Raw genomic sequence first — 25,483 nt, 5'->3', positions numbered from 1 at the left:
GGCACTGAAAGTGAGAAAATCATTTTGAAATATGAATTAGATCATGTCACTGCTCAAAACTTTTCCATAGCATCCCATCACCTCTGGGTTAAATTTTAAAGTCCTTACCATGGGCTGCAAGACCATATGTAGTCTGGCCCCTGACTCTGTCTCTGTTCTCGCTCCCTACCACACTCCGCTCACTCACTCCACACCAGCCTCCTGACCATTTTGCAGCCATGCCAAGCTGGCTCCAATCCCAGGCCCTTAACACTGTTGCTCCCTCAGCCCAGATCAACTGGTTTACCTTGTTCCTCGTTTCATTCAGGTTGCAAATGTTTCCTCTTCAGAGACACCCTCTCTGAGTGCCCTATAGAAATAGTTCCTCTCATTTTCTTTTTCCTTAAGTTGCTTTATTTTCTTTTAATAGTATTTACCACTTCCTGACATTGTATCATCTTTTTATTAATGTATGTATTAGGTACAAAAGCGCCATTTTTACAGGTTAAAAATGTTCAAATATCAGAAATTTAAATGATACCACTAGTAGATATACATGCAACCTGTTCATTTTCATTGATATATTTTTATTTATGTGAAAAAATTTCATGTAAATTCACTTCTGTGAGGAAGAATGCAATGTTGGTTGGATTATTGCATTGTATCTAGTCTATACTACATTATTTCATAAGTTTTGTTTATTTTATAAGAGTAGCTATTGTCACAAAATGTTCTTTTGGAATCATAAACATGCATTTATTATATATAAACTAGAGTATATACCTACACAAACCATTATTCAGTTTATGAAAATTAAAGTGCTTTGCTAACATTTACTTTACATAGAGTTCTTATTACGTGTGTAACCCAATCATGATGAAACAGAAAAACACTCCACAAAAACAGAAAGTCAAGGAAGTAAGGCTAAGGAATGAATTAAGGTATTTATAAGTTATGAAAATGACAGCTCATGGCAAGTGTTCTAATCCCACTGAATATAAGGAAGAACAGAAGCAGCTTAACCGGAATTTAAAATTGGTTGGGAAAGGGAATTTTCCTGCTTATGTGGTTAGAAATAACCATGACTTTTTTAAATCAGAAAAGGCTTTGGATTTTTTTTCTCTAGTTTTTTTTGTTTTTTTTTTTTAATGAAAATTACCTTGGGGGATTGTTTAGCTATCCTGTAATGTCAACTTAACATGTGGCCCATGTCCAAAGCTGCTATAGAAGGAAATAAAACTCATTCCCAAATTGTTCTGGGATAATAATACATCCTTTTATTTATAAGAAGACAAAGTACATAATTTAAACTCTGCTTGTTGGATCCTGAAATTAATATATTAAGGAAATAGATAATAAAAAATCTTTCCTCTTATAATAAGTAAAATTAAATTATTCAGTAAAGGCAAAACAATTTTAAAACTTTAAAAGATTTGATTTAAAATTCACAGTAGCAATAAATGGTAGCTATTTGGCTTACAGTCTAATGATAACTTCTCCTTTTCCCTTTCTCTTCTCTTTGTCTCTTTATTTCCAACTAACTTGATTTAGGCTTCTCTTTAATTATCTGGAACAAAATATAATTTAAACTATAACCAAATATTCAATGAAGCCCATTGATAACCTATGGAATGGGAGAAAACATTTGCAAACAATGTGACAGACAAGGGCTCAATTTCCAAAATATACAAACATCTCATACAACTCAATAACAAAAAACAAACAACCTAGTCAAAAAACAGGCAGAAGACCTAAATATTTCTCCAAAGAAGACATACAGACGAGTAACAGTCACATGAAAAAATGTTCAACATCTCTAATCACTAGAGAAATGCAAATCAAAACTACAGTGAAATACCACCTCACTCTGGTTGGAATGGCCATCATCAAAAAGTCTACAAATAATTAATGCTAGAGAGGGTATGGATAAAAGGGAATCCTCCTACACTGTTGGTAGGAATGTAAATTAGCATATCTACTATAGAAAACAGTATGGAGGTTCCTTAAAAAACTAAAAATAGAGTTACTATATGATCTATTAATCTATGCCTGGATATATATCTGGGAAAGATGAAAGCTCTAATTCTAATAGATACATGCACCCCAATATTCATAGTGGCACTATTTACAATAGCTAAGACATGGAAGCAGCCTAAACGTCCATCAACAGATGAATGGATAAAGAAGATGTGAGTGTATACACACACACACACACACACACACACACACATATATATAGAATATTACTCAGCCATAAAAAAGAATGAAATAATGCCATTTGCAGGAACATGGATGGACCTAGAGATTATCACACTAAGTGAAGTAAGCCAGAGAAAGATAAATATTATATGGTATCACTTAAAGGTAGAATCTAAAAAATAATACAAATGAGTCTATACACAAAACAGAAACCGATTCACAGACATAGGAAACAAACTTATGGTTACCAAAGGGGAAGTGGGAGAAAGGGATAAATTGGGAGTATGGGATTAATAGAAGGACACTACTATATATAGAATAGATAAACAACAAGGATTTACTGTATAGCATAGGGAACTATACTCAATATCTTGTAATAAACTATAATGGAAAATAATTGAAAAAAGAATATATATATATATATATATAATATATATATATATATATATAAAACTGAATCACTTTACTATAAACCTGAAACTAACGCAATATTGTAAATCAGCTATGCTTCAATAAAAAATAAAGATAAATTTAAAAAAGAAGTATTACAAATATACTGGAAATTAGTTAGACACCCATTCATTTAATAAATATTTATTGACTGTTTACGCCATGTAATGTCAGATATGGGGAAATTTAAATTTTTAAGATAAGGCATATGCCTTTGAAGAGCTCAAAGTGCAATGGAGAATATGGTGATGAGAGCTGTAGTACTGATAAGTGTAAATAAAATATGTGAATAAAAAAGGAGACACTTATCTGCAGGAATTAGCAAAGGAAGTAAAATTTGATTTGAGTTCTGATGGATAAATCACATATACACAGGATGAGAAAGGGGTAAAAGTCACTTCAAAAGAAACAGCACAAAAAGGCACCAAAGTATGAGAAAGGGATAACTTCATGAAATGGTGACATGATCAGGCATGTAAGTAGATTATAGGATACTTCGAGGAGCAGTGAGAAAGGAGTCTGGAAAGACAGCGAGGGGCTGGTTTGTGACGGGTCTTTTGTGCTGAGATGTGGGCTCCCCATGGCCAACAGCACCATCTGATATGCAATTTAGTAAGACAATTCCAGGAGCTTAATGGAAAAAAACGGTGGAAGGAAGAGAACAGTGGCCAAGGACCATTTCACAGACTGTTGCCACTTCACAGGTAAGATGAACCTACGTAATTATGTATGTTGTCATTCATTAAAGAATACATTTTACTTTAGAATAATTAATGTCTTTAATAATTGTGGGCAGCACAGTTCTCTCTCAACTGTTGAGCACAAAACCATAATCACAAATGTACAACATATGTTTTCATAGTTATGGCCACCAATTTGTATATTGAATACAACAGTTTGCTTCTTTTATGCCTTTTTTTTTTTTAAATAAGTAACATTACCTTGCAAAAAAGACTCCAAATTGCCTATGTGAGGAGAACCTTAAAAGTCAGATAGAATATCATCTACATGGCTTAAATACATCTTTTTATTTTATGCAATGTTTTTAGGCAAGGCTAGGTTTGGGAAGGTGGGCCTTGAGGGGAACTCATTACATAGTAAGTAAATAGCGATCAAGGCTTCAATGTGATGTCTGATGCTTTGGGATAATGACAATTCTTATATTCAACTCTCTCAAAGGTATTTTTAAAATTTACACCTTGTATTTACATATCTTATTTCCACTTTATTTACATATCTTTATTACCGTCTTTACACATCTTTTCAAAAGTTAATTTCAGAGACCTCTCCTGAGAAAAGTGAAAACAAAAATAAATCCTGTATGACTATAAAACTAATAAGAAATACATTTTACTGAAAAATAAAATTCAAAATTAAGTCAACTGTTTATTTGAGAATGGCAATAGGTCTTTAAAGTTCTTCTGCAGCAAGTGTGATTTTTAGCTCCACTGAGTAGGAAAATTTTAAATCAACCTTTCCAGGATACAACATTGAAAAACAAAACCCAACAACTTCCAGTTCTCTCTCTATTGCTGAGCACAAAACCATAATCACAAATGCACAACGTATGTTTTCATAGTTTATGGTCACTAATTTGTTTGTATATTGAATATAATGGTTTGCTTCTTTTATGCTTTTATTTTTTTAAATAAGTAACATTACCTTGCAAAAAAGACTCCAAACTGCCTATGTGAGGAGAACCTTAAAAGTCAGAATATCATCTACACGGCTTAAATATATCTTTTAATTTTATGATGTAATGGCAGTCTTAGAACTTTTATGCATAAATAACAAGTCAGTCAAGCACACAGACCTTCTAAGACATCCTCTTGGACAACACCTTCTAAGTTAGGAGTCAGCGATTACCATTCTATGTTCCATACTAAGGTGCTCAAGAAAACAGCTTCAGATTGAGTGACACATACAAGTGCAACAAATCTTTTTAAATTTGCATGTTGTTTTGGGAACTTCTTAAAAGAAACTATAAGCCAGCATATGGAAAGTTATAAACGCAGCCCAAGTCCGCCTGGAATCTAATTAGAGATGCCTTCCAGCTGTTGCCACTGCCCAGAGCCTCTATTTCCTCTTACCCTCTCCTTCCAAACTACCATGGAAAAGAAAGCTGAACAGCAGTTCTCCTGATGCAACTTGAACTGAGTGAGGCGGCTGAGTAAAAAAGATGAAAAGCCAGCCAACTTACTTAATGTTCCTGTACATAAAGCACTGCACTCTGAAAATCCAGTCAAACTGGGGAGAAAGTTACAGAAGCAAAATTATAATAAAAAAAAATTATGTGCGTAACCAGGAGCACAGTGTTATCAAGGTTAGACTAAAGACTGATTGCAGTCTAATATTTCCCTATGTGTCGAGAAATTAAGGAATCAATTAATTATGTTTCTAATTATATCATGTTACCCAAACCAGACACCATTATGATAATTAAAGTTCTGTAAACCATTAGCTTTGATAAATATCAGGCCCCTACATCATAGATTTGCTATTTTTTTCTCTCTATCTTTTTTATTCTGGATATTTTACCTTTAGCTGTTATCTATCTACCTATCTATCTATCTATCTATCTATCTATCTATCTATCACAGGGCTTAAGGCACAGCAGATTTGGAGGACATCGATCTAGATATTTAAGTATAAATTAAGATTTCAAATAGGCTGAGAAGAGGACGATTGTGGTACACTTTTACCTCTCATTTGTTTAATCATTTACTTCCTACTTAATGCCCCTGTTTTCTGGTATGCTTTCACTCACATCTTCAAGCGTTTGTCTTTATCTTGAAAATACCCTCTCTTTGAACCTGCTACTTTTAAAATTACCACACTACTTCTCTCTTGCTTATGTTTCAAGGCCAAACTCCTCACACAGGTTACACAAACTCTTTTTACTTCTACTCCACCGACCCTTTTAATAACCTCTCCAGAATCAAAGCCATTTTAGTTTTGGTAATGAGAGGGATAAAGTGATGTCTTTTTTCTTAAAATAGTGACTTTAAAGCACTATAAAAATTATACTAATAACTAGAACTGTCTGAAAATAACATTTCTTTTCAGGCAAATGTTGTTAAATTAAGTAATCTGCCTCAAATTTCTGTAGACATCTTTTTGAAGGCTCCTCCAGAACATATACCTCATAAGCCAACAGCACATTGAAGGGGTGCCAAGGTAGAGAAATAATTTATGTTTACCCTCAGTCCAGTGTTCTCTCCCATTAACAGCTTTACCTCTAAATATGCATGACATTTCCTTTTAAAAAATCTCCTGTTTAACATTTCAAATGCACAGACCAATCCTGACCTAGTGAATCAGTTCCCTAATATTGAATCATCTGGTCAAACATGAGTCAGAGTAATAAAGCTCCCTCAGACACTTAGCTATTAGGACATCAGGGACATATGTGAACCTGTGAACAATTTCACAGTCTCAAGGGAAACAGAATTTTTAGCTTTCATGAGAGGCCAGGATAAGAGAGAAACAGCACTTCCTTTGTTTCATGTCTTTTTTTAAAATTGAAGTATCATTGATGTACAATATTCTATGTTACAAATGTATAATACAGTGATTCACAATTTTTATGCTTCATGTCTTATGGTTTGTGAATTTCAACATTAGAGACTCAGTTTGCTATCTTTTTTATTTATATAGGTACAATGATCATGTGTAGTATTTAAACACAAACATTATAGACACTTACTATATTTCACTTTCTATTTATTTACCTTGATTTTTTTTAGACTTTGACAACTAAAATAAACATAGGATTAACTGCTTCACCAGAATGTTGTATATGGTTGCATATTATCAAATGGCATTTGGTTTCTGAAAACTGGAAGGCAAATATGAAGCCAAATAGCATGATTTAAAGTCATAATATTCCACACTTTGAACTTTGATTAATGTCTATTTTGGTAATGTTACTATGGTCTACCAGTCACCTGAACAGAACTTTTGGAAGGTCTTCCAATTTCTCCTCTATTTCAAGCTATGTTCATTCAGGTATTAAGTAATGTCCATTCTATCACTAACTGTCTAAAATTTTTGTTTTCTTTTCCATTCTTATTGTTATTTATGTCTTTTCAACTTCTCATTTCTCACCTGAACAGCTGATACCCCTGCTGTAGAGGTAGAGAACTAATAATGAGGCAGTAGAGTTATAGTGAGCATTTTATAAAATGCACATAGGAGAACAAATTTTAAATGTTAGTTCTCAATAACTTTTCGGCAACATGCTTACCTACAACTTAGTTATTGAATGATAGTTTCCTCCTACTCTTTTCTCTCTACTGGGATAGTGAAATGATATTTTATGACAAGAGAAAAGCTTGAAAGTTTGACACCTGAAAAGTCTTCTCTGCTGTACAGACGTTGTTTCATTATTATTTTCCAGGTAGCTCCACGACCCCTCCTTTGAATATTAAAGTCTTCCATGCCCTCACTACTATAGTCCCACAGTGCCTCAAGATTACTACTGAACTGCCTCACCTTTGAAAGCTGTCATCGATTCTTTAAAAGCATAAAAATGAACATCATAGTTTGTAAAAACAAAATGTTGTAATCAAAGCTTTTCTTTAAAAAATGTGTTTAGGAGCTTGGTGGCTTTTTGTCGCTGATGCTGCTGCATCATTACTTTCACATTTTGTTTCTTGATGCCTGTATTCTATATTCTTGAGAATGAATGCATTATTGAAAAGGTACTCATTTGTAGCATTCAGTCAGTAATTTATCTTCCTTGACATGTGAGAAAATTACTCCGAGAGATTAAAGAGGCCTGAGTTTCTCGAACAATGACCCAGGAGCCCTGGAGGTTGGGCAGAGGGGCCCTGAGCCTATGTTAGATAATGAAGGAGTTAAGGCTGGGAACCTCTACCAGCAGCTCTACTTTCATATGTTTTGTATACTGGGCTGCTCCAGCAAAGAATTCATTTGAATAAAAAGTTCCACAGTAAAAAGAAAAATGTTTCTAAATCACAGAACAAGTTCCAAGTACAACAAGGAAATAAATCAATTCACCTACGGCAGACAAACATGTGTGAACTGGCCAACTCCTCAAGGTCAAAAATAAGCAATGGAGAAAGAGACAATGGTGCGGTTTCTGTGTAGACAGCCAGGCACATGATACTAAAACCCTGCTCTCAGAGACAAGGGGAAGGCCTCCAGCACTTGGGAAGTGATGTAACACTTACGTGACAAGACAACAAGGCTTGACTACAGTTTTACACTAAGATCTAAAATTAAGAGCCTTAGAAGAGGAATTTGAAATTGTAAAAAAATGTTCTTTAGATTCAGCATTCTTTAAGAAATAAACCATTAAAAAGTTTCTTTTGCATTAATAAGAGATTTTTTTACAGTGCTTGTCTTTAAACTCCTAGAAAGGGAAAGTGTGGGCTCACTCTTATATCAGAGGAGGTTGAACTTTTTGATCTCAATAGCATGGAGGGTAACTAAGGTGAATGCACAGAAATAAACATTCCTCTCAAGACAGTTTTTCTCAGTGTCTGAGCAGCTGCTCTCTGGTCCAGAAAACAACAGGGGAAGTCAGTGGGTTGGTTCATAAACTTAGTAAAGCTCATAAGAGCTTTACCCTCAGTAAAGCCTTCCATTGACTCCCATTCACTCATAAGAGCTTTACTAACTTGAAGAACAAAAAGAAGAGATCGCCAATGTGGAAAGTTTTTTTAAATGGCTCTTTTCAAAAAAATGAAAGCAGACATTCCATTTTTAGCTATTTTAAACTGAGAACCAAAATGGGTGTACCTTCAATGAAAAACAACATATTACCAGAAGTAAAGCCTTAACATCATAACTCTAAAATTACAGGTACAGAGCCAGTCACCAACTACTGCCCAGACTCTCTGGCCTTGCCATCAATCCAAGAGAGAGGGAGAAACATGTGGGTGTGTGCATATTTGTTTGTGTACACATGATATTTAATCTGCCTGAAGTAGCAGCATTTTCAGCATGACGGAAATAGTGAGGAAAGTTGAGTTCATACAATGGTTCTTCTGGTTGGTTTCCTTTTTTCACCAACCATCTAAGAAACTCTGGATATGCTAATAGTGGGCGGGGTTTGTGTCTGTAAGCCTGATGTGGTAAAAGTGATGGGGATGGCAAATTCATCTAGTCAATGCCATCCTTGCCCTGAACAGCCTTCTCCTCCACATTTACCTGTGCTACTTTGTCTTTCTTCAGAATATTAGTAAGTAGCTGAGCCAGAAGGCAAATGTAGATCATCTGATCCCCATCCACCACTCTTTCCCCAAACAATACTGTGAAATGAAAAAAAAAAAAATATATATATATATATATATATTGCAGTCTTTCAAACTTTAGGAAGTCAGGCAAAGGAGAATGGAAAAACAAAGGCTATTTTTCATTGGTGGGCTTTGAAGTGTAAAACGTAATTGTCAAAGAAGTTCCTGTAATTTGTGATCAGTAGTAACTTTATCTGCTTGAGCGAGCATGTACTGTTTTTGTTTTTGTTTTTGTTTTGTTTTTGTTTTTTCTTAGAGCAGAATGAATGACCTTGAAGTTGGCCCTGATTCCTCTTTTTCTTCCCAACCCATCCAACCCATTTGGAGTTCATCCAGAAATCCTGTCTGCTCTACCTGTGGAATGTACTCAGAATCCATCATTCTCCATTATCCCTCTCCGCACGCCATCATATCTCACACAGGCACACAGGTTAGTGCGATTGTCTCTTTGCTAGGTTTTCCTGCTGCAGACCTTACCTCTAGGATCTATCCTCAACACATCCACCAAAGCAATTCTGTGAACACACAAGTTGGGTCATGTCACCCCTCTGCTCCAAGCCTTCCATTGGCTCCCATTCACTCAGAGTGGAAGTGTCCCTGCCTTGGCCTGCACTGCGCTACAGGATCTGGCTCTCTTTTCTGCCTTGACCCCACCTCCTCTTAATCTCCCTTGTCTGCTCTCTAATCCAGCATAGCTGGATGGCCCCTTGATGGTACCTGAGCACACCAGGGGTGCTCCTGTCTCAGGGCTTGTGCAGTTACTGTTCTGTCTGCCTGGAACAGCGACATACAAGGCTCCCTCCTTCATCTCTTTTCTTGGTGAGGCCTTCCCCAGCCTTTGATATTGCCCTCTTCACCTTGAACCCTTAACCTTTTAACTCCCACCCCTATTCTGCTATCCTTTCCTTTACGGGGCATATTGCCCTGTAGCATACTATATATTTTACTTGTTTGTGTCTCCTTGCACTAGAATATAAGTATCATGAGAACAGGGACTTTGGGAGGTTGTGTGGTCTGATATGTTTCCCAGGGCCTAGAATGGTATCTGGGAAAGAGTAGGTGCTCAATATTGAATGAATGAATGAATAAGGAATGAATTTCAAGGAAATAAAAACAAGAAGCCCAATTAAATCAAGGGTTATTACCTCATGAACCATTAACTGGTAATGGGAAGCTTCACGAAGGCTTATAAATGAGTTTGACAAATTAGTCAATGCATTGTTTTCTCCCCTATAGAACCTCTAAGGATATGCATTTAACTTTGGGAGTCTCCTTTACAAGACTGAGAAGTAATAACATTTATCTACACCATAGATTTATGGTGATGATTAATTGACATAATGCAAACATTTGCCTCAAAAGAAAAAACAACCCTCAATTTTAAATTACTTCTGTTTTTTGTTTTGTTATTTTGACATCTGAGATCATTCAGAGCCACATCAGAAAAGAAAAGAGATTTGAAAAGTTCTATTGTTGGAACCAAATCATTGAATTATTTTAGCAAATCTCAGACTACTGATAGAAATGACCCAATTTGCTTTTAAAGGTAAATGATGAGAATGAATTCCCCAGCTAATTCAGACTACATAAAACACTACAGAAAATTAGGATATATATATATTCATCTGGAAATAGATGCAAATTAGATCAAATTCATAATTTGATCCAAACAAGGCCCTGAAATAAATGTCCACTTTCTTCAAGTTGGCATTGTAGTAGAAAGGTTCTAAAAGAAAAGAGCATTGTGCCAAAATGTCTATATCTCCTAGTACTTTGAATTTCAGGATTTAGTCCTCAAAAATTCAGTTGTTCTTTTGCTCTTGAGCCAACTGCGTTGTCCAAAATAGGAATCTTTTTTATTGTTCATTCTATAGGAGAGGAGAAACATATTAATAGAGAAGATGTCTCTTTCAAAAGTTTGAAAGTCTTTGAAGATGTCTCTTTCAAAAACTATGTGACCTGAAATAAACTTTCAATTGTAGAGTATATGAGGAAAAACAGTCAAGGGACTTGTTACTTGGATAGTACTTAAATTAAATAGTCATATGCATATAGTAAGTGTTAAATAAATGGTAAAAAAAAAAGAGAGAGAGAGAGAGATAAAGATGGTAATAAACAGTCATGGAGCATTAAAGGCCAAAACTGTACTGCAGTGTCACTCAGTGTGGTTCCTACATAAGCAACTTCATCATCACCAGGCAGCTTGTTAGTAATGTAGACTCTCCAGCCCCACCCTAGACCTTCTGGAACAAGACTTCTGGGGGAAGACCCAGAGGAATGAATGCTTTAACAAATTCTCCAGATGGTGAATAACTTGATTAATTTAAGTATTCTTACAAATTCTGAAAAGTAAACTAGTAATGTCATCCTTAATTTATATATGAAACAAAGGAAGAACAGGAAAGGATTAGTTTCCCCAAATTGAATGGGTAAGCCAGTCTGAAATAAATTTCTGATTCTTAAAATAACTATACCTTAGCTTTCTGTTCTTTTACTTTAATAAGACAGTCATTTATTTCTCCTCTAATGATAAGCTGTTCAGCTATACCAAATCCATTCTGTCAACCTTCCAAGTAATGTAGTGGAAAATTATAGTTTTGGGGTTTGAATTCTACTTTCATTACTTACAATGGGATTTTGTCCAAGATACTTTACTTTTGTGAGCTTGATTTCTTTTTATGTAAAATGTGGATATTATTAATTATCCCCAAGTTATGAGGCTTAGAGAATATATAGAGAGACATAGACATATACATATATAGATAAAGAATATGTATTAGAGAATAATATACATACATATAAATATATTCCTTAATACTTAACTGCCAAATAAATGTTACAATTCTACTCCCAATGTTTTATCTTCAACTAAGTCCTTTAGCTAGAAAAATGTGTGATTAAATCAATTTTATAGCATTACAGTGACAACCAAACAAGGATCAAGGTAAAAAACTGATTTCAAGTATTTGAGCTTATATTTTAAACTGTGTTAAAAACTCTAAACTAAATCAAACTTTAATTTGATAAGTATGAATTACTCAGTTCACATACATTTTTTATGGCCTTATCTTGTGCTAGAATCTGATATGTTAGAAGGATATAACAGTCTTTAACCTCATGATTGTTCAATCTCAAAGATAATTTTTAAAAGTATAATAAAAGTTTAAAAATTCTTAAGTTCCTTGAATTCAAGATTATGGCACAATCTTTTTATAAATTTCTAATAAATTACAGGTTTCTTAAAAGTCTTAAGATTATTGATCATGTATAATATTAATATTACAGTTATATTATTATGATACACATTAATACAGTTACTATTATAAGATATTACAAAAATTATAGTATAGATTGATAGGTTAATATAGTATAAATTACTAATTAGAATTGAGTTAGCAAGTACAGATAACTCATGAATTTTTGCTAGGTAGGAGAGCAGAGAAACTGGATCAATTAATTTTTTGCTTTGCTTTTGTAGATAGAAGGAACTTAAATTCATTTACATGCAGAGGGGAATGATTTTTTAGAGATACAAAAATTAATAGTGAAGGAGACAAAGGGTAAAATTGTAGGAATCAGGTGCATGAGGAGGGCAGAAGGAGCTCTGGAAGGTGTTGATCTTTGACAGATGTGAGTACTTCAATGCCTGCTGGAGGATGGATTGTAGAAAACAACGCTGGTAGGTTGGTAAATTTTATATTGGTAATATGAAAGAGAGAATATGGAATTTTGAAGCAAAGTAATGAGCTGGTGAGGGGATACTGTTAGTTTGAGGGAAAGAGAAATTTTGAAATAGGAGTCCTGAAGAATTGGACACATACTAGAGGAAGGTTAAAGGATGACCAGGCATTTTTGCATGCCTGTTTTGGATTTGTGGTCATGAATTTAATTTAATCAAGTACTGGCTGCCACTCAGGCACTTGCTTCTGTGTCCACCTACTGGCTGGACCTTCTTGGACAGTAAATGTTGCCAAACCATCCTTACCCAGCTAGTTGGGACACTGTGAGTGGGACAATCCAGTACTCTCATAGGGTCCTGTCAGTTTCCCCAGCCTTTTTCTCCTCCAAGGCTGGTTCCCTTACCCTCTCCAGCAAGCGTAAGCACAATTAAATATTGAGAAAGCATATCAATGTATCTCCTTAGCAAGAGACAATGACTTAGTGATTATTTTCTGGCTTTTCTCTCCATCAGGTCCAGGTGATTGGTCAACTGCTGTTGGTGATATGATAAAAGACATGGTATCGATTCTATATGGTCAGTGAAGAGAAGAGTCCCATTCAATATTATAAAATGTTCAGCTATGTTCACTGTTGGAAAAAACAATGTACAACATGCTTTTGAATTCTAAGAATTTTATCACTGTATGTTGACTGCCGCATCTTATCAAATCTAAGAAAATGTGTATAAAGCCTGTGTATAAAGGTGTAAAATAATCAGAGAAGTATTGGAGGGAAGATGAGGGGAGTAGAGGGTCAGGAAGGATGCAATAACATTTTCCCAGAGGAGAATGAAAAACATTCCAGCAAAGGGAATTCTGCATAGAAAGGACTGGGGCGGGGAGGTTAAGGGGCAGAGCCCTTGTAGGAAGTACAAGTACCCTGATAATCCAAAGAGGGTATAAATGGGAACATGTTGGGAGTACCAGAATCTTGTTAGAGGCCAGATTTTGAAAGTGTTTATATGGAATGCTTAAGAATTGGGCTTTTGTTCACAGGTAATAGCAGCTTCCAAAAGATTTTAAGTAGGGAGTGGCATGCTTTTCACTGTGTTGCAGAGATTTCACTCAAGTCTTAGTGTGGAATGTGGATTCAAATGCTACAGGCAATATGATCATTTAGGAGGTCAATGAAATAGTAATCATGGAGCCCATGAAAGTCCACTCACTGTGAAGCCTAGAACAATGTCTTAATTCAGAACTCTTTATTGCACACCTACTGAGTGGTAGTCCCTGGGGTGAGCTAACTTCAAAATTGTATAAGATATATTAATCATATTCAATAAAATGTTTTAAAATTATTGTTGATTACAGGAATTTGAAGTGATTAATCACTGGCCTTTCCATTACCCAATTTTTAATTCTTCTCATTTAGTGTGGTACTTTTAAATATACATCTGATTTTGCTTGTCACAAGATTAGCAGGGTTCCAACAGATTCTGCCAAGCATGACGGCAGCAACATGCCAAGCGTAACAACCACCAGCAACACACACAATCTTCAAATGTAGAAACTTAGAAACTATGTAACTTTAATCACCTTCCTGGACATCTCAGAACTAAAAATATGTGAAAAATCCTGATGGATAAATTTATTAAAATTGAAACATATGGAGTTTAATTTTAAATTTGTGTACTTACATATTGAAATTGGAAAAGAGATATGACTATACTCACAGAAAGCTTTTAAAAAGAACAAGTAGTTCTTATAAAGTTAGTATGTGATGAAACATTATGGAGATGTCACTCTAACTTTATAAGAATTTTTACTTAAAATGATATAATAAAAGTTTGCAAACTATTTTCACATATGTTTTCTCAATTAAGTGTTATAACCTTTGAGGTTATCATGATTGCTATTCTACAGATGAAATCATGGCATCTTCAAAAGATTAAACTACTCATTCAAGGACATAGTCAGGAATTTGCTGAATTAGTACTGTAATTCAGATTTCCTCACTATATATTCTATGTTATTTCTGCTCTGTCACAATGCCTGCCAGAGGGAAATAAATAAATGTTTATTCATCTTTTCACTCATTCATTTTTCACATGTATTCTTAGTGCTTATTAGTACAAGGCACTGGATTGGGTACTGTGAAATTTATGGAGGTAATAAATCAGTCTTGCTGCCCAGAGGACTGGCATGGAGGTAAGAGATTCAGTAATAACTGTGAACGAGGTGGAAAATCATGCCTAATAAGACAGTAATAGAAAGAAGTATGTAAGGTCATCACTGCGATAAATATTTCTGGCTAAGGAATCATGGAAACCTCCATAGAGAAGGTAATATTTTAGCTGAGTCTTAATGAATGGCTGGCATTTGGGCCAAGAGAGACCGTGAATTCCAAGGAGTAGAAACAGTATGTACAAAAGAAGGGGGACAGTCAGGTGTAAGATGTGCTTGAGAAACAGTGAATCAGTCTTTTCTCTGGAGTAGAGAGTCTGAAGATAGGGAGAGAAAGGTAAGGCCAAATTTGTTTTGTTTTTTTGAAGACTAGACTAAAGTGCTTACAAATTTCATAGTAGGCAGAACAGAGTGATGAAAACAGCAAGGGTTTTGTTGAAGCCACAAGAGTTTAGGTTTCCATACAGGCTCTATTGCTTAGAAGCTGTGTGACCACCAACAACTTACATGATTTCTCTAAAACCTTCATATGTCATCCATAAAATGAGGACATTGTTAAATATTTCATAAATATTTCTTCAAAATAATAAAAACATTTTACCTTCAGCATGGATGTGAAGATTAAATTACAGGATGTTTGAAAGGTGACTGGCACAAGAAGGCCCTCAGTAAAAATCACTTTCTTCCCCATTCTGTGCTAGTCTGTGGGAACAAGGGATGGTGTTTGCTGAGGGTGGTGATGTAATGAGAGTCATGAAACGTGGGGGGTGAATTAGAGACAGGGAGTAAAGGAGTAGAGATAAAAAGTCTGTTTTGCAGCTGAGCACACAGGGAAAGGAATATCTCAATGAGGTAACACTCCTGGGAATATTTAATATCTAGAATGATAAAGGAACGCGGCAATACTCTAATCACATCAAAGTAAAATATAGAAAAAGATTACATAAAAATTAATTCCATAACATGGTTTAGGAAAAAATTCAAATGCAGCCAAATGTTGAAATAAAAGTTTTCATACTGAGCTCCTATTAGAAGCAGAGGTCTCAAGCCTTTTTGGTCCTCCCATCTTGGATCTCTGAGAAAGGTCATATGGATGAAAGAAAATGATCTGAACCTTTGGCACCTGGATACACTTCCACCTTTCAGGACAGCTCAACAGAATTACCTGAATAGGGATTCACTTCAAAGTGCGTCTTTTTAAAAAGACTCATTCAAAGTAGGGACTTTGATCATAAAGGTGTGCCAATAGCTTAATTGACCATGATGCTATGGCCAGAAAAATCCATACAGTCAAAAAGGAAGAGGCAGCTATTTGTTGAAAGGTCTTGCCTATTGAATTCTTTTTGAAATGGATATGTGAGGTTTTAAAACTACCCTCTCCATTTGTTGTTACATTCATTGTCCAAAGCCAAAGTGAGGCTTGGAAAAACTCTTGTTTCTTCTAAACTTCTAACCATAAATATTTTTCTAAATGTTTATGTATTAACTAAATATTTATGAATGTAAAAGGTGAACTCTTAGTAACTGATATTGTATACTCTGAGGGTGTAGAACACTACTTAAAACCAGCCCTTGGATAAAAGAAGTGGATGGAAGAGGAAGCGTGCATGACCCTTGATGATTACGAACTAAGTAGAGGAAAAATGTGTCTATGTGCCACAGGCCTACTCCCCTTCACTTCCTTGAGTCTTTCTCCCATGATAGTGGCTGAAAGAATTCAATTACTTTTCTGAGGTTTTCAACACTAGGGTAGTTGTTCATTGATAATTTCGTATTTAGAAACACTACCTTTCAAACTCCTGGAAGACACATTCCCCTAGCTTCTAGAGCCCACTGCAGTCCTCAGAGGCCTCCATGGATCCTGTCTTCCTGGACCAAACCCCCAGCCCTCCTGACTGTGTGCCTGACTGTACACAGTGTGGATGCAGAAGTTGGCTATGGACAGGCAGGAGGTCCAATTCAATCAGTCTCCAGAAAGAAGCTGTAATTAAAACTTGACACTTAACCATTTCCTAAGAGATTGTCTGGAAAAAAATCCCACTATGCTTTTCAGCCCTTTTTATTTGAGTCTTCATCATAACGTCAATCTTTCCAACGTATCTGCTTTAACTCAGATTCTAATCTCTATATATCTCTATACATTTCTCAGCTCTGATTCAGTCATTCTCCCCTGCTAACTCCCTCTTTCCATAGAGCCTTCTGTTACTGAAAGTCTGTCATTAGCAAAATCCTCTATGACCTCATCTTTTTCCTGGACATTCCTCCCACCTTCTTCCGCTAGCTGATTGCTAGCTATTCTCTCAGCCTGGTGCTGGCTTGGTGATAACCCCAATTATCACAGAGTCTGAAGCAGGGCTGCGTATCCCTCTAGTTCCTCACTGGCACTTCTACACAGTTTGGCTCCTGTCTCTTTTTAAAAGTTCAACTTTTTTGAAAAGTGAGGCAACAGACTATAGACTCAGTATCTTCCCTGTTAGAGTCTTTTATCCAATTCTAGGCCCTGCCCTCCCAATCCTCTGTTATAGATGATTTCAGTAACTGGCTCACTGCTTTTTTTTAACTTCAACTTCTCCCATTATTTTTAATGATTTAAAGATCCACCTAAGTGATCTATCCAACTCCCTGCCTTTCTAATACCTCACCTTCCTCACATCTAAAGATGTTTTCCTCCATCTCATTTTAGGACCCATTCCCCTATCATTTCTAAAAACCATACTACTTATAAAATTTTGATCCCAAGCACACATTACCCCAATTACCATTATCTATCTTTTCAGCTTTCCAAGTTTATTGTAATGTCCTCACTTCAACCCTGGACAGACAGTCAATCCATTGACCATGGCACTTTTTTTGAGAACATAAACCCCTTAAAGTCTTCTGCCTTTCTTTGCCTGGTTTAGAGTGCACGATCCTACTCTATTCATTTGTCAAAGCTCCAAATCTAGTTAAAGCCACCTCTTCACACAAGCACCTGAACATGGAGTGGGAAAAACAAACAAGTGATGACTGGTCTCTGTTTAAACTTATGACCACAAATCTCAAATAGGCTCTCATTGCTGTCCGGTATTTTTACAGCATTTCCCTACTTAATTCACTTTCTCACTCTCCTAGAAGAATATTTTCTATCTCTGTCTTTAAACCATCAGATCCTTATTCTCATCTAGTGACCTCATTTGTTATTTCATATAGAAAGTAGGATAATTCAGAAGAGAATTACCTCATATTCTCCAAAATCAAATCTTTCAACCTCTTTGAATCTGTACACCCATACCCTCATGTTTTTCATATTAAAAAGAATAAACTGGTACAAGTAGAAGGACTTACATTCCGGATATCAGTATTTATTATAAAACTACAGTAGTTAAGAGAATGTAGGATTGGTAAAAGAATAGACAAAGAGACTAATGGAATGGAATAGAGTCCAGAAACAGACCCAAATATGTGCATTTATCTGATTTATAAAAAAGGTAATACTGTAGTAAAGTGGAGAAAGTATGATATTTTTAATAAATGTGTGGATCAAATAGATTCACAGATGGAAAAAATATTCTTAAACCTTGACTTATATCATACTACAAATTAATTCCAGATGAATTGTAGATGTAAACAGAAAAATAAAACAATAAAACTTTAAAAAGGCCATTGTCATGATCCTAATTTAGTCAAAGATATCTAAATAGGACCTAAAGAAAAAGATTATAAATAAGGCTACAATAAAAATAAAACCCTCTGTTCATCAAAAAACATAATTAAGAGACTAAAGAAGCAAGTTACAGAATGGGAGAAGCTATTTGCAATACAAATACTTGACAAAGGAAAAGAATATAAAAATAATCACCACAAATCAATAAGGAAAAGCATTCACCTAATGAAAAAAAAGGCCAAAAAACGGAATAAATAACAAGGAGATATCCAAATAGCCCATAAAAATATGAAAAGATGTTCAATTTCTTTAGTCATCAGGTAAATGCAAATCAAATCATGATTGTATACCAATGCATAACAACCAGAATGACTAAAATGAAAAAGACAATGCCAAATGTTGACCAAGATGTGACACAAACAGAATTCTCCATGCCTTGCTAATGAGAGTGTATAGTGGTAGAACCACTTTCAGTAACTGTTGGGCATTATCTATAAAAATGGAACATACACATCCTGATAACCCAGTAATCCTATTTCTTGATAGATACTCAAGAGACATGTGTACATATGCTCACCAAAAAACATATACAGGTATGTTTATGGTAGCACTATTAATAATGGCCAATGGCCCAACAATGGAAATAACCCATATGTCATTCAAGAGAATGGATGAATAAATTATAGTAGATTTATACGAAAGAATACTATTCAGTAATGAGAATAAATAAATTGTATCTACAGGCAACAATATGGATATATTTTCCAAATATTATGTTAAGAGAAATAAGCCAAATATGAAAAAAAAACCCTTCTCTATAATTCATTTATATGAAGTTCAAAAACAGGTAAAATTAACCTAAGTTGTGAGAAGTTGGCAGAGTGACTGCCCATGGCGAGAGGCAGGGATTCTTTTTTAAAAAGAATTAATGTATCAAGTATCCTATTACAAATACACACTATTTGAGTTACCTTTGCACTTGTTAAAAATAATCATTGTGGTATTTCAAGTGGGAAAAATGAATAACAAAATAGTAAAAACACAAAATTTTTGCCAAAGATATAAATTCAGCTCATACTGCCAATCTTTCCTACTCTAAAGTCTGCATAAAACACATCTAAATTTTGCAAAACTTGTAATTCTCTTTCTGAGGCCTTCACTATATTCTCTTTAAAGAAGAAATGATGTCATTTCTCCATGTCTTTATTTTAAAAACTGTAAAAAAAAAAAAAAAGGTGAGAAAAGTACTTTGTACTAAATCAAACGTAGGCAGCCACTTTCTCAATCAACCTTTATATCACCAGTTCAACTTTGAACATCTATAGTGTTGTTTCTCAAAGTCCAGTGTACAGAAACTCTGCATCACTACCTTTCTTGGACTCTATTGGCACATTCACATAAAATGGGGTAACAATAGTAACTACCTCCAGGAACGTTGTAAAGATTAAATGTGATAAAAATGCATTATTTTGGAACACAGTAACTGCTCAGTAGATGCTAGCCTTTAGCAGTAACACTCTTAATTTATATTAGTGCTATTATTAGAATAACCTGACACATTTGTTAAATTACTATTAATTTCTGGGCTCAACCCCAGACCACTGAAGCTGAATCATTGGTTGGGCTTGGAAATCTGCACTCTAGTTAGCATTTTGGCTGATTCTTTTTGCACACTCAAATTTGAAAATCACTGTCCAGACATTAGGGCTTGCTTACTTGTTCCTCACAGTTCCAATACAGGGATCTGCACACAATGAATGCTTACTGACAGGCTGACTTATGTTCAATATTGCCAGACTGATATGATGTAAATTATTAAGGAATCTGTAACTTATTATAGATTTATGCAGTATAAGGGAACAGATTTTTACATATTGACTCCAGCAAAATATAAAAGGAGGGTTGTTTTGTTTAAAGTAAGTATCAAAAGTAACTCCAGCTTCAAAGACTTAAATTCTTTCTTTATAAATGTGAAGATATTTGAACCCTATCATATTTCACATAACCTATTCTTGCCCTTCATATCCCTTCAGTCCAGTTAGGTATTTTATTGCTTTTCTTTTTAACTTTAGAGGATCCAGGAAGCACAGACACGTGCTCATGCAGAGCACAAGTGACCACATCCCCAGCCTTGCATTATTACTATTAGGCCCAGGACTAGGTGTCCATAGCCACTTTCTTTCTTACAGCTGTGTTCATTTAAGAAAAGTTCCAGCAATTTGTTTAAAAGGAGAACCTAAAGTGCAAATGTTTAATTCAACTGTTTAATTCAAATAGAAATTTAAGTCAAATCACAGTAGCTATTTGAACTCTTGCCTGTAAGACAGTTACACAACTTGTTGCACTGAACAGAAAAATTTAATAGGAGAATAAATCTTCTCGTGAGATGTTTGCAATGAAAGAACATGAGATTCAACCTTTGAGAAAAGGGGAAAATGAGGATTTACTTCCACCTTCATTTCTGCTTCATGTCATTAAGTAAACATAAAGATTAAAAGATAAAACCTAAATATTTTATCAGCACAAGATAATGTTTAGGAGTTAAATGCTCCTGTTTGCTGAAAAGTCTTAAACATATGCTCCTTTGTGAAAGATAAATTCATATAATTCAGTTACATATTTTTCAGCTACTCTTGGCTATCTGAATAAATCTAAATTCTATAAATTTAGTTGAAGAGGTTCAGGGAGACTTTATGGCACATTTATTTCGTAAACCACATATAAGAATGTTTGGGATTAGACATGAAGAATTTGACCCCAGGCCACTGGATGGACTTGCTACTTTCCAGCCAACAATCTGCTCCTTTATAAACATAAATACCCTTGACTTTCTGATGCCACAATTAACCTTTAAAATGACTTCGAAGTACAGTGAGACTTCTTTTCTCTCTCCTTCTCAAGAGAGGGAAGGATTGGATTTTTTAACTTTCTGGCAATGATGCTAAGTTCTGACAGTTTGCTAAGCAGTGGAAATCATGTAGTAAGCAAAAGTCTCTGCAAGACAGAGATTCCTACAAAATAGTCTTTATTTTTCCAATGGATACTGGCTACTTTTATAGGATCCAATTCCAAGAACAACTTCACTGAAGAAGGGGTTCCTTAAACTGAAAATCACAAGATTCATACACTGAAATCACTAAAGCTTTTCTTCTACCTCTGTCCAGTGGTAGATGGACCACTAGTCTACTGGTCTCCTAGTTTATCTCTATTCCATACGCTGAATTTGCACTTTCAAATCATTCACAATAACCTATAATTCTGACAGGATAGAGTAAAAATATGAAAATGAATAAACACTCTTAAGTGGAAGATTTAGCTATTTAGCAAAGCAATAATAATATTAAAAACACTCTGCTTAAGCATCCAACTAATCTGACTTTTCTTAGAGCTAATCAGAAAATTCTCCTGGAGGAGCAGCAGAAAACTTATGAAGTTTGACTCGTGTTGAGCATTTACCATTGTATTTGTCCACATCTGAGAACTGCCTTACTAATTACATATTGCCTTTCTTAGTGATCCTGTATGAGGAAATTACCTATCAAAGACTCAAACAGAGTCGTATATACAGTGGTGAGATTCTTATACTGCCTTCCATATGTTTCCTTGGCCCCTCTTTTCTCTGTGATTACCTGTAGCTTTGATTATTCAGTTCTAGATTTAAGAATGCACCAAGAGTCATGGAAGAATTTTGGTCTCTTTTTCTTAGCAATGATGGTGACAGTGAATTCTGTTGTGACACCAGAAAGAAAACCTAAGCATGCTCAAAAGCCAAAATAGATTTAGAAAAGGAGAACTCTTCTGGAGATCTCTGGTTGGTAGGTGAGAGTTTACAAGTTCTGATCTCATTTTAAAACCCCCAAAGGCATTTTTACAGCAAGCTCTAAAAGCAAGCTGAGACTAAACTAGTAAGGAGACTTTCAAGATCATTAAGAGGGCATGCGTTTTAATACCCATCATAACTAAATACATTTTACTCATTCATTCATCCATTTATTCATTCAGTTCCCCATATTTTCTGCTACTTCCTTAAATTAGGAGCTGGATCTTAATAATATGCTTAAGATATCTTCAAGGAATAAATACTGAAGCAGTAATACTTACTTTCCGGTAATAAGCTGACTCCTGGACGGTGTGCAAATAGGCTGGACATAGTAGTTCTCCAGTTTAACTCCTTCCGCAGCAAGCTTGTCAAGAGTGGGAGTCTTTATCTCTGATCCATGGTAACCCACATCTCTAAATCCCTGATCATCCGCTAGGACGAAAATGAGATGAGGCTGGGAGTTGGCAGTTATGCTGGGCTCTGGGCTCTCTCCAGCTTGAGGTCGTAAAGCCCCTTCCTCTTCCTGCTCCAAGCCCTGGCCCCAGGACAGGTAACCATAGGTGAGGAGGCTGAGGACCCAGAAGCCTGCCAGCGCCCCCATGGCTAGCATCTTTCCCGGCCAGACCCAAGCCTGCGAGGGTGGCGGAGGCAGAGGCCCCGCGCAGCCCCTGGGGGCCATTCACTCGGGTCGCAGCTGAGACTCCACGAGCAGAACCAAGTACCCTGCGCCGCAGCTGTCGCACACATGCACGCAGGAGGAGTAGACCCAACAGGCAATGGAGGGTCTCCACCTGGAAAGAAATCCTGCGCTCAGCTGTCACCACGTCCAACAGCTTTAATCTTCCAGAGGTGATGGCTTAAGGTATGGGAAGAAGGCAAAACAAGGAGGAGTCGCTCTGCTCCATCAAATTTCACTTTCCTCCTCCTCCTCGCTCGCCAAAGCAGCTTCCGTACAAAAAGTTAATACCTCTATCGAAAAGTTGTCAGGGGGAAAAAATCAAGTAAGGAATTGAGAACCACCTGGGGCAGGAACTTTTCCTGGCCAGACGTGACCAGAACTTTTCGACCTCGATGCTGAGGAGCGAGGTTCTCCCAGGCTCGCGAGCACCGATGGCTGTGAGTCGAAGGTCGGCAGTCGGTCGGGCAGTCCCTTCACCTGGAAAGCGCTGGGAAGCTCAATCCCCGCACCTCGCTCTTAACCGGAGAGATGAAGAGCTGCCCGGAGTGGACCGGCTTCCCGATCACTTTTCTCCACTTTTCCACGGCTATTTCTTTCGGTTCTTTAAGAGGTATTCGCCAATCTCCCCGACACTCACCAGGCGGCCAAGTGAGGAAAAGCACCCCGCTCTACTGATCTCCCTCCACTGACCACCCCTTCTCTGCAGGAACTTCGGGCAGCGGTTCCTTCTCCCGGCCGCTGGATCGCGTAGGGACCGAAGTTGGCCCCTGACTCTGTGCCCACTCCACGCCAAGCCCACTTGGTCTCCGCGGGGATGGTGCACCCGGGGATGGTGCCAGCTGCGTGCGTTTTGTCAGCGAACTTACTTAGTTTTGGCACTCGGAGTTCTTTGCTGCCTCCACCCTCTTTTTTCTCCAGTGAATCACAGAACGGTACTTTCTGCTTTAGCTCCCCTAGGAAGAGGGGGAGGGATAAAGCCAGTTTAGAAGTTTGATCGTTCCGTTTTCCTTTCTGGGAGGAGGATGGAGGCAGGGGAGGCTTTGCAGGAGAGCTAGAGAGAGCTGCACGCTGCTTAAGCCCTGCGGGATCCAGGAGGATCCGCCTGGGCTCCGGCTTCCCTGGGTTTTCCGGGCTGCCCTCCAGCTTCTGAAGAAGGGAAAAACAGCGGCGGCGGGAATGAGGAAGGGTGAAGGGAGCTTCTCTTCGTGGGTCTGTAAATGAAGAGCCCTCTCACCCATCCCGAATGCTGCGCGTGCAAACTTTTTCCAGATTCTTAAGGGAGAGAAAAGCAGGAGAAACAACAAACTGCGTAGCACTCTCTCCTTTCTTCCTCTTCTGGTTTTCCTTTCAGTCCCCCCATACACACCACCCCGCTATTTTTCCTGCTTCTTTTATCCCCGCCTTTTTTTTTTTTTTTAAAGTCGCGACTACAAGTTGAATTTCCTTTCCCTGTTGCTGGCCCTTACTGCCTGACTTCCTCCTTAGCGTGTCCCTACGTGAAGATATTGAAATCGCCTCCTCCTTCTTACCTCTCCCCAAACTTACCCACAGCGTGTCTCCAGCCAAGGAAGTTGAGAGGAAGAGGAGTCACACATTTCACCCTCAGGAACCGCGAGGCCAGTCTGCACTCCTGCAGTAAAGAAACCACCATTTCCCACCTAGAAATCTGATGAACTTCGTCCCGCTCCCCTGACGTTTTTTTAAAATAACTATGTGGAGTAAAGCAAAAGTTTGTCCTGATTGTGAAGATACGCCTGCTTTTGCTAGAATTGTAGGTTTTTAAAGCCCTGCTCAAAGTCAGGAAGGGGATTTATAGGATCAGTAGGGGAGGTAATTCATGCCAAGAGCCACCGAGACTTGCCCTTTTCCCTCCCTCAACTTTATCTAAGTTATTTATTGAGCACCTACTATGTGTTGGCACAAAAAACGTCAGATACTCCCAGTTGCCTAAGCATAAATCTAGATTTCACTTAGCTATTTATTTATTTATTTATTTATTTATTTATTTATTTATTTATTTATTTACATTTATATTTATCTATTTACTTACTTATTTTATTGAAATGTAGTTTATTTACAATGTTATATTCTACCCTGTTGCTAAAATTCCTGTTAAGTTTCTGGGCAAAACATTTGTAAAATGGAAACTTAACACTTTTGAAATTTGCAGTGTGCTCCTTGCAGTTAATTTTGCTAACATGTGTAGCCTGCTACTAGTCTGTTCTCTTCCCTGAGGCCATTCTGGTTAGTCTGTGGAGAAATGGGCAGTTTTACAAGTCCTGCTTGGAAATGGGATCTTAGCAATTCTGTGAATTAAATCACCAAATATGTAATGAGTAAACTGAGTATTGGGAGACTGAAAGTATTGTGAGGTAATGCTCCTGGTTTTGTGGGCCTAACCAGGTGCTTGAGTAGAAAAGATGCAATAAATATTCAGATCAATCCAGCTACTTTTATTTGGGGAGAATCAATGATATAACACAAGAAGTGTCCATGTGGCTATGCAGGAAACAGGTCCATTTTCAGTTCAGATTTCAAACAAGAGTTAAAAAAAGAAACTTAATATTTATAAAATACTTACCATGTGCTAACAACAGTACTCTATAT

The 25,483-nt window shown here is 36.6% G+C and overlaps 1 protein-coding gene across 2 annotated transcripts in view; it reads right to left on the bottom strand.

Annotated features, from left to right (window-relative positions):
• The window catches only part of ARSJ (arylsulfatase family member J), a 68,119-nt gene extending 43,487 nt beyond the window's left edge, over nt 1–24,632 (bottom strand). The window contains exons 1-2 of one of the 2 annotated variants that reach the window (XM_010952613.3): nt 24,422–24,632; nt 22,479–23,829 (exon numbers count right to left, since the gene is read on the bottom strand). In XM_010952613.3, coding sequence (XP_010950915.1) covers nt 22,479–22,876 — 398 coding nt within the window. In that variant the 5' untranslated portion in view covers nt 22,877–23,829; nt 24,422–24,632. Of the gene's footprint in view, nt 1–22,478; nt 23,830–24,421 lie in introns of those variants that run through there. The other variant, XM_045514990.2, reaches the window with a different exon arrangement.
• Between the last annotated feature and the right edge of the window lie 851 nt (nt 24,633–25,483).

Source organism: Camelus bactrianus, chromosome 2 (assembly GCF_048773025.1).
Source record: "Camelus bactrianus isolate YW-2024 breed Bactrian camel chromosome 2, ASM4877302v1, whole genome shotgun sequence".
Taxonomy (NCBI): Eukaryota; Metazoa; Chordata; class Mammalia; order Artiodactyla; family Camelidae; genus Camelus; species Camelus bactrianus.
The sequence above is the reverse complement of the archived record's forward strand: the minus strand, read 5'-3'. Positions and strand labels throughout refer to the sequence as shown.